Source organism: Hirundo rustica, chromosome Z, assembly GCF_015227805.2.
Source record: "Hirundo rustica isolate bHirRus1 chromosome Z, bHirRus1.pri.v3, whole genome shotgun sequence".
Classification (NCBI taxonomy): domain Eukaryota; kingdom Metazoa; phylum Chordata; class Aves; order Passeriformes; family Hirundinidae; genus Hirundo; species Hirundo rustica.
The window spans coordinates 8,776,373-8,787,286 of NC_053488.1; the positions used below are offsets into that span (position 1 = coordinate 8,776,373).

Consider the following 10,914-nt stretch of genomic DNA (forward strand, 5'->3'; position numbering starts at 1 on the left):
TTAAAGAAGGAAAATAGTATTTCTGCTGCTGTGATGCTTAGGTTTCTCAGGTATACCTGAATCCAGACTGTGATGGGTGTGATTTGTTCTAACAAATTAGACACAGGTCCCAGATCAGCTGGGAAAACACCAGAAAGGACTCACCAACAGGCTACATAATCTGTTAATGTTATAGTCCCCTCTTGATCTTTCTGGGCCAAATCAGTCATTCCTTCAATTGTTATGTAAATGATGGCTGTTCAAAGTAGCAATTTCAAAGTGGCCCATGATCTACTCATCAGTGCAGCAGCAATTCTAAATCTTTGCACTAAGGAATGAACAGAGCAACAACTTCTTCTAAGAAAGCCATTTATCTGGCAGCCTCATTAAGGAAATCAAGAACTGCATGAAAGGGAGACGAAATTATTCTTTTATCATTGCTGATAAGCCTTTCAGTCCAAAAAAAAGACACATATAGCCTTTTTAATGGAAAAAGAATAATTTCACTAACAACCAATATAGAATACACTTTGTACACCAAAAATTCCTGCTCTCACATCAAATCTGGCATGAGATGAACGTTTTAAAAACAAAATCAACAAAAAACAAAACAAATAAAACCAACCAACCAAAACCAAACCAAAAAAACAAAACAAAAAAACAAACCCAAAAAAACCCCCACACCCCACACAACAACATAAGCTTAAACTTTCCAGAATGGTACAAAGAGCTAAAAACTTATTTTTCTTGTCCATGTTCTTCTGTATTAAGCTCAACAATCTTAAAAAAAAATTTGCCCTCTTGGAAAGTAAGGGTTCACATATTCAGAAAACAAAAAAGCTGAAGTTGGTAGGTAGATTCTCAACTGTAGTATTTATTCAAACAATACATAATGGAAGTGTTTACAGCTGCATCTCCTCAAACCTCCAAATATTGAGAAGTTTATTAAGCTGTACTATGTTGTAGAGAATACAAAAGAAACCCTTGTGCTAATATGCTCACATCTTGCAACAGGACTTACCTACAAATGAAGCAGTCTTGAATGAAAAACAAGCACTGCATGCAATGAAATTTTTTCAGTCTAAAATTAAACAGAAGTGTGGTTCTCTTACATTTAAAAAAAAAAAAATCCTTTTGTTCAGTGCTTTTAGTTTTCAATATAATTTTAATTACACTTCTCAACATATAAAAATAAAGGTAAACTACAGGCTGAAAAGTTCTGTTTATGTATTAGCAAATAAAATTAAATTTCAGAGTCTCTTTAGGCACTAACACTTAATGATATCTCCATATATTTAATTCTCCACACTCCAGTCTCTGGTGAGAAAACTACATCTCTCTGAACTAAGTGTCTACTGATTGACATGATTTTAGCCATTTACAGATCTCAGCATTTATGCCACTAAGTCAAATTTTCAAAATTATGATAACATCAAAGGTAATATTTAATGCTATAAAACGGAAAGTATCAAGTAGGATATGCCCCAGATAATGATTCAGAATTCACATCTTTAAGATTGTTTTACCACTATACTATTATCACACTAACATTTACAAAATTCAAGATTATTTTGTCTGGATTTTTTTTTTCTCTAACAATACATGCGCTCTGATCTTGTTTCACGACAAAAGTGATGCAGAGATGCTTAGAAGTAGACAATAAACATACCATTACGGCATTAATGTTTACAAGGGTAATACTCATGAATGAATAATAACTAAATAAGGACTGGCACTAGGTATACAATCATTTATAACATACAGCGCAGGCTTTACTTACTATCTTTCCTAGACCAAGGGAAAAAAAAAAAAATATGGGGTACATCCCCAATCTAGTAACTATTACAAGATAGTGGTACAAGCTAAGGGCAATAGAGAGAAGCTACTATATAACAGATCTGAAGAGTTTCAAGGCAATTTCAGGTATTGTCTTAGATGTAACTGGGCCCAAGAACACTAGCATGCAATGCAAAGCATGCTACAGACTACAAATTTAACTTCATTCCAGCAGTGTAAATGGCACTGGACTATCTATAGCTCATTTCAGAATCCAAGCTGTGCATAGGCTGCTGTCAGCTTGCTAATGTAAGGCTAGCTGAGACAAATCCATCTGAAATTGCCATAAAAAAAAAAAAAAAAAAAAAATAGCAGGTGGTTACTTAATAGGCAAAACCCCCATCTCACTCATTTCAAGTATTCTTCAGGTATTTATAGTTTCTAACCAAGTGCTTTTATAATCTCTAATTCCAATTCCAACATATGAAAACTAAGAATTCTTTACATATTGTACTACTACTGGTATTTGCAAACAAAACTCCATGCCTCACACCTGTGTAAATGCATGGACTTGGATAAAATCATTTAAACCACGGCCACCTCTATTTTGAGCTTGATAGCCTGTTTGATCCATCAAGCAGTCTTCTGCTACCTTCTTTCAGAATGCAAGGAAAAATCCTGTCGCTATCCAGAACCCACTTGGGAAATAGCTATGGGCACTAGGCTACATTTAGGTGCTTTATGTGATCTTAGCAAAATGGCACAGTATAATTACTCTTCTGAGCAATTTACATTTTCAAGTAAGAGCTGATTCAGATGAAACTACACGTAAAACAATACAGCTATCATGAACCATGCTGTTGTCAAAACCTCTACCCAAGCTAATCACAAGTACAGACCCAAATGATCTGTTACAGCAGCTCACCACACAAGCTTGTTAATGATGAAGGCAATGGACTTCCCATGGATGATACACTCAATCCTGTAAGAGCAGGATGGAACTTCATTACCGTGCTATGCTACCAGTATGTAAGTGAGCTACCCTCTGCAGAGATAAGCATTTTATAGAGGAAAAGTTCTCCAGCAGCACCTTTTTAGGAATGCCTGATAAGAAGGGACAGATCATAACTACCTCACAGATCTGCAAAGTATTTATAAAACAAAAACAGAAACTACAATATTTGCAAGAAAATATGACTTGACAGAGGGAGGAAATGTGTTTGGTTGCTGTTTGCTTTGGTTGGTTTTTTCCCTTAACAAAACAACAATCAACAAAACCAACCAAACAACCCCCCCCCCCGCCATATTTTATAACTGATACATCACAGAGCTATGCTGTTTGAGGATAACAAAACTCAAGAAACCAAACATATACCAAATACCAGCTAAAACATAATACACTGAAAGAATTCTAGTTCTTCCAGATATTTAGCTTTTCAAAGAAAACAAATACATGTATGTTTTCACTAATATCCGTATTTCAAATGAAAGAAGCTCTATGAATAAGACCATATGGTCTAAAAATATTCCTTTAATAAGTATGTACCAGCAGAAATGTCCCTCTAAAATACTTATTTTATTAGTGAAATGGTACCAAAGATAACAAGTATACAAACAATCTCTTTGCTCTATGCTACTTACACATCATAAATAAGACAGCTGTTGTTGCAAGACACAATCTTTCACAGTCTTCCCATAAGCATACAGATGTGTTATTCTTTTATCAGAATTAGCTGTTTACCAGCCAACAGCATGTGGCTTAAACATCACAAAAATGGCTGTTCTATACTTTACATGGTAAAGCATTTTCTGTCGTCTTAAATGTACACAGTGGCAAGAACCTTGAATCTTATAGAAAATGAGTAATGATAAGCAGCTTCACAATCAAACTGGATTTCATTACCTTAGGAGTTGGGCAAAGTTTTCATCCCCTGTAATATGCTTCCTTTCCACTGAAAAAATTAACTATGCAAAGGAAAAGTGAAACAAGTAGAAAGCAAATAGCCAATACACGTAGCTTTTTATTTTAACTGAAAGAAATAACACTTCCCATGAGGTAAGGCAATTAAGTAATGATTGCATTAAGTTGTAATAAAAATAATCAATGCTATTTTAGGTATAATTATGTCTTAAATCAGAAGTCTCATGTAACCAATTAAATTACTTCAGAGAACAAAAGCCGTATTTTGCCATGACAAACACATTTTTTGTCATTCTCTTCTTGCATGCTTTCTCCACAAAAAAAATGAAAAAAGAATCTCTACTATGTAAGCCTTGTGTAAATTAGAACCTCCTTCCTAAAATTATTTATCCCCCATTTCTTTGCATGCCGTTCCTTTAACATCGCCCAACAGGTATCAGATAAAATAACAGAGAGGTAACAATTAAGGCCATCCAAATGTATATTAAATGTCTTAAGGGCTTTCTCTGATGCAGGTGATCAGAGCATACTTTGTATTCACCTACTACTTTTGTACAGTGGTGGTCCCCAATGACATTTTTTCTTATTTATAAATCTCTTCTAAGAATAAAAAATAAAAGTAAAATGGAGCTTCACTATTTTAACAAGTGAATCAAACAACCATTCTGGCAAGTCACTTGCATTTTTGTCTACAGTATGGTAGTGGCAAAGTAGCAAGAGAGATCATATAAGATTTAGCTGAAAATGTGTAACAGCACATATACATTTCTAGAAAATACCACATTTTAAGAAGGCACTAAAGCTTCTGCTTGTGCTCCTATATTTTTCAAACAAAAAGGAAAAAAATTATTTTCTTAATGGCACCTGTACTATTTTCAGCTGAACAGACACACTGCAGTACATTGCAAAACAAAGCTGTAAGTTCTGGTATCATCATATAGATGTGCTCACTTCTCTAAAGACAAAGAAAACAACAAAACAACTCCAAAATAACCCTATTAGCTAACCTCATATCTATAACATGGCAATGTTCCTTTTAGGAACAAAAAAAGCGCATGCACTTTCAAATACTTTAAAAGAAATATTAATTTCAGGGATATTAGTAAGAAATTATTTTAAATAATAAACCCTAAGAATCTCAAGCAGTGAACGAATGAAAAACACACTAATCTGTGAGTATTTAACATAAAAACAGTTAAACCGTGTTTATGCTTATACCCCCTTTCCCTACAGTTGTCATTTACAAGGAAAGAAAGTGTGTATATTTTATGCACCATTTTCAAGCACATCAAACAGCACACATTAAAGGTTTTGTGGATTTTTTAACCTACAGGGCAAAACAATACAAAAACTCATCAACACGCAGTATTTTAAACAACCTTCAATGCATATCTTCAGCTTTTTTGGGGAAGTACAGGTTTACATCTTTCAGTTTCTAGTTATTTGTAACAGCTTATAGCAAAACTTAACATAAATCATTTTATAAGTACAGCCATCATGGAAATGCATGGATTTTCAGAGATGAATAGTTCTGATGGCATCTGCTTTTTCATGGTATTAACTACTGGTTTGTGCTCTCTTGCTTTACAGCAAGAGGACAACAAAGCTATCACAAGAATTGGAGGAGCTACTAATACTATCAACATGTTCAGGTTGATTGCTTTGACATTTTCTTCCTCATTCTGGGAAATAAAATGCTTTGGATTTCATTCCTTAGTTGAATTAGAAGTCCATTCTTTGCTCTAAACCTCTTCCATTTTAATTGAGAGGTTTTCTTCATTTGGTTGACAGTTCCCATTCTGTTGCAGCTTGACTTCATCTGTTCTTTGTGCATCTCTATTGTCTACTTCCTTGTCAGTTTCTGAATTCTGATCTTCTTTATTGTTATCCTTGTCCTACCAAAGATAAAATCATTTGACAACAAAATAATATTCTTAGTGTTATAGGTTATGATGTTCAAAATTTTACTGTTTCAATTTTAACACGTATATCTTGTCTCTGCAAATTTTAGAACAGAGGTGTGAGCTTCTTTGCCCCCCGCCTTTTTTAAAAATAAGCTTTCTTTTCAGTTGGCACTCATAACAACGCGTCATCCAAGAAATTATGCCATAAAGTGATCAGTCTTTATTAACTATAATAAAGTAACATATAGTTATAGAACAAGCAGCCCCAGGGAATGTACGAGAAACAGCTCCAGAAACTAAGATTTCACCAGCATTTTTAGAATAGAACACGACTGAATTTTTTCTCTCTTATTTTTTGTAAGGTATCTGATGCATTTTAAGAGAGTTCTTGGGTAAGATACTTACACAAGCATTTGAACAGTCAACTAAACCAGCTGCTTTGTAACAGCTGAATAATTCTGAGCACAACAAATTACTCTATAAAGGTGTGCTGCTATTCAAACTCTAAGACTAAACAATTTTAAGATTTTTTTTTTTTTCTTAATTGCAGTACCTTCTATTTTGCAGGGGGAAAATCCTATACTACTCTTGCATAGCTCTTCAACTTTACTCCTATAGAATCCAGGATACAGACCAGGACCAATTCAATGAGGGGGAGTTTGAATAGCATAGTCAGAGTTTATTAAAAAAGTAATCTTTTCAGTCTGATGATCAAGCCACCCCTAAACACTGCTCGTTAGTCAATGGTCTGTCTGCCAACCAAGTCCTAACACAAGCACACAACACAAAAGAGAAACAAGGTGTTTCTGTAACCTAAGCACACAAATCCTACAGGTCAACTGAAGTTCAAATATGTACACTTAAACTGGCCTACTAACCCCAACTAGCAAATATTAAACTCAAATGGCACTAATTTGGTTAGAAAGAGGAGAAAAAGAAGGTAGGAGTAAAAGAAAGAAAAAGTATAGAGAGAATTTCAATAATAACTTCATTACCACTTCATTCTGCTGATCACCTGGTCACACAAACTTACCTTCCAAGTAGTGCTGCTTTTGTCAGATTTCTCCTTTCCTTCTTTTTCTTTACTACTTTTTTTCTTGGAAGTAGAGCGTTCTCTTTCTCTTCTTTCATTATTTGTATCTCTTTCTCTTTTTTTTTCTTTCTTGTTTCTGTTTCAGAATTTTTTTATTAAAATTAGGATTTGATCCAACTACAACAAACTTCAAATCATTTGACTGCAAACTAAGCCCACAGCACTGACTTTCAAAAAACATCCCAAAATTTAAACAAAAAATCCTTTGCAAAGGCAATGAGATTTTTTTGCTGAAGAGAGCCTAAATAGTGCATATGACCACTACACATTGTATTCGCAAAGAAAAAAGCAAAATAATCTGCATCAGATGAAGGGATTTTATTAATTTGAAGCAATTTGCAATGCTGATTGAATTGAAACTATGTAATTGAAAGAATATCAGAGCTCACACTGGTTAAAGTTTTGAGTTAATTTTAAATTAAAACTGAATCATACTTACCAACTGAAATAATCTGAAATCATTATCACAAAAGCAGTAAAACAGTAAAATTACTTTAAATCCTTCCTTCTTTACTCATCATTAACTTCTGTGTTTACATCAAACTGACCTTCTTGGAGAAGGAGTTCGTGAAGATTTTCTTTTTGCTGTTTTTGATGTCTTAGGAGATTTGGAGGGACTTCTGCTCTTCCTTTTACGCCTTTCTCTACAGGACCAAGGAATTCAGTATCATCAAACCCCAAAAATAATAAACTCAAAGGAGATAAAAAGAGAAAGCTCTTACAATGATCTAACACATCCACCAAATCTGACAGTCTGTATTACCAACAAAATACGAACAGTCCAAACTAAAAAAAAAAAAATCTGGATGCTTCAGTTTACTGGGAAAGGCAAGGGTGAAGAAGGAAAAAAAAATATGTGCCCTTTCAAAACAATCTTTTTTTTTAATCCTTATATGCTTGATAACAATGAAAACACACTGAATTCGGTATCAGTTAGCAGTTTCTTCAGTCAGGAAAATAACTCAATTGAAGGAAGAGCCATACTAAGAAAAAAGGTACAACAAGCTAAATTTCAAAACATAACAACCTGAAGATTTCTGCAACTTCAGTGTAACCTGACTGAAATTTAGTTTCTAAATATGAGCTAGCATTAGTTGGTTTAGAAGAAAACAGCATAAAATGAAGCCCAAGCTGTTGTCAAAGTCAGAATGAATAAAATCTTTTGTTTTTCTACTGGTCCTTGCTTAGCAAACAGAATGCCATCATTATGTAACACATGGAAGAGCTTGAAGTGCTTTACAAAGCAGCTGTTTTACATAGCTAAATGAAATTGCCTGAAATTGCCATTATGGAGTCTGATCTTGAATACAACATGAAATAACTGGTCATTATACTGAGGCACATGTTAAATAAAAGCAAATACTGGGCCCGTACAACTTCATTTAATATAAATGCAGAACCCATCTGTCAAAATAAGATTATTTTCCAACTCTTCAACTCTTCGAAAAGCAGGAAAAGCAGATAGGAAGAACAATTGAAGAAGAAGAGGGAAGTTTAAAACGTACTTCTAGGTACAGCACAAAAGCTACATTTATGGATAGCAGCTTTTGCAATTTGTGGATATTTAAATCTTCAAAATTTAGAAAGCAAAGAAATCAACACTTACTAGATAAATAATAAAAGGACACACTAAATTATAGCCAGTATCACTATACCGATTGATATTCTGACAACACCATCTACTGTGACTGTCCTGACTTTGACCAGGATAATCTTCCTTTAAGTATCCGGAATGGTGCTGGTTTTGGATTCAGTATGAGAATGATGTTGATAATACACTGATGCTTTAGTTATTACTTGCCCATAAATCAAGGACTTTTGTTTCCCATGCTCTGCCAGCAAGCGGTATACAAGACACTGGGAGGGAGCATGGCCAGGAGAGCTGACCCAACTGGTCAAAAGTCAGAGAGGGGTGAACAATTACTCCTCTTGGGCTTTATTCCTCTCTGTCCTTTCCATTACAATTACCATAATTATTTTCTTTTGTTTCAATTACTAATGTGTTCTTTCCTCAACTCTCAAAACAGAGCCTGGCAGAGCATGACAAGATTGAACAAGGAAGGGACAGGTGAGGAAACAAAAGAACTCAAAAAAGAATTGTCATGGTTTAACCACAGATGAGAACTAAATCCTGAGTGGCATTTGTTCATTCCCTGCCTCCTTTTGCCCCCTTTGCTCCTCAACCTCCATAGGCCCACACAACCAGGGGAGGAAAATAAGCAGGGAAAAAAAGGAAAACTCCAGCACTGTACCAGCTGCTTGTAAGAAATTTATCTTTTTTTCAATCAAAACCAAGAGAGTGACCCCTTGAAGCTGCACAGGAGAAGATTTTTAAGTATTTTGTTCAGCAAGCTTTTGATTTATCTTTGAGAAACAAAAATAAAAATAAAATAGCTTCAAAATTCTGGAGTAAATAACACAGACACTAATCAGCTGTTCACTAGCTAACACACATTTTATATTGAGCATCTCCACATTGATCATCACCTTTAATTGAGGATACTGGAAATTGGCTGTTCTCTCTCTCAGTGCTGTCACTTCGGCTACACTGTTAATTTCTACACTACATTCCCAGTTAATTTTTCTTTCCAGCATATGTACCTGCAAACCAAGTGCTTCAGCAATTGTGTTCAAACTAGAATCTGCTTATCCATGGAATTTTATTTTCAGTTTCTGCTTTTCTTATTTCAAGTTGAAGAATTATAACTGTCTCACTGCATTTGTTCCCATCTCTGTTACTTTTGTACATGAAAAGATTTCTGTGCACCCGTTTCATTAAATCTCTTCCACAATACCAACACAGCAAAATTTAAGAAAACAAGTCCTAAATACTTTGACAGTGATCCTGCGTCCCTTAATTATACATGGAAATAAGTGCTACTGGCTCTGCTAGCCTGTAAGATAGCTCCTTTTCCAAATGATTTGTCTTCCCCTGGTCTGTCTCTTTTTTTCAGCTAGGAATCACAAATAACCATCTTATTTCCAGTACTTGCAAGCCACCTGTCAGCAAAGCAAGGTCAGCTGCCATCTAGTTCTTAGAAGGTCCTGTATGTCCTACTCCGCCTTTACCTCTTCTCCAAAAAGATGACTATTAGCCCAATATTTTACATTTACATTTTACATGATCAGCAGTCAACTGCCGTACTGAAGTTCAGGCAACTGAAATGCCTTCTGTTGAATAATCTTCACTGGAAAGGTCCGCAACCATTTCAGCTATGCAATGGCCATCACCAAAGAAAGACCCCTGATGTAACCCAACCTATTCAGAATTACTTTTCAGAGAACAGTGACATTACTGAGGCTGTCTGGAGACCACTTAGTCCAACCTAACCTTTCTCCACCTTACAAGAGGGTCTATCAGAGTAGGTTGTTCAGGGCCACGTTCAATCAGATTTGGGTGGAGGAGACAATCCCTTGAGGTAACTGGTTCCAGCCTGCCCAGCAAAACCACAATTTCAACACTAGGAAAAAAACCCCTTTATTTCCCATAGATCAATATGTGCCTGTCACCTCTTAATTGTTACAGGCCTCCACTGGCTCTGTCTTCTTCATGCTCTTATTAGATATCCATATCTTGTCAGATATATATTGGCAAGATGCTCCTCAGCCTTCTCTTTTCCAGGCTAAACAATTACAGATTCCTCGGTATTCCCTTGAAGAGAATAGGTTGGAGCTATGAAAGAAGCTCCAAGCCCTTTATCAGCTTCATGGCCCTTTGCTGGACTCATTCCAGTACATCTGCACATCTCTTGTAATGGGAAGCCCAGAACAGGATTCTAAATGTGTCCTCAGCAGAAAAGGGAAAGAATTACTTTTCTTGACCTACTCACAACATTGCTGGCCTTCTTGGCTGCAAGGACCTGCCAGCTAGCCTTCCAGCCAGTGAGCCCCTATGCTATACTGGTGTAAAGGCATTATTCCTGCCTGTCCTTTCTCTTTGTTCAACTTCATGAGATGACTATCAGTCCAATTCTCCCATCTGCTGAGGTTTCTTTAAATGGCAGATCAGCCTCCCCCCACAGCTGGTTCTGTTTGCAAAGCTATAGAGGTTGCACTCCGTCCCACTGTATAAGCCCCTGATAATGACATTCACCAGTACTGGTCTCTGCATCAATAATCTATAGATAAGTGTATCTGAAGAAAAAATTGTAAATCCGTAACAAAATGCGTATTTTATCATCTGCCAGCTTCAAAAGAGCACTGCCCTTGTTTAACAATATCTGTATCATACCAAAGTACAG

At 35.6% G+C, this 10,914-nt stretch overlaps 1 protein-coding gene across 3 annotated transcripts in view; it reads right to left on the reverse strand.

Moving 5' to 3' along the window:
- Positions 1-1,124: 1,124 nt before the first annotated feature.
- SREK1 (splicing regulatory glutamic acid and lysine rich protein 1) overlaps positions 1,125-10,914 on the reverse strand; it is a 35,244-nt gene continuing 25,454 nt past the window's right edge. For all 3 annotated transcript variants that reach the window (XM_040089342.2, XM_040089343.2, XM_040089344.2), the window contains 3 exons: positions 7,222-7,317; positions 6,614-6,749; positions 1,125-5,571 (listed from right to left, as the gene is read on the reverse strand). In XM_040089342.2, the coding sequence (XP_039945276.1) occupies positions 5,419-5,571; positions 6,614-6,749; positions 7,222-7,317 (385 nt within the window). In that variant the 3' untranslated portion in view covers positions 1,125-5,418. The remainder of the gene's footprint in view (positions 5,572-6,613; positions 6,750-7,221; positions 7,318-10,914) is intronic.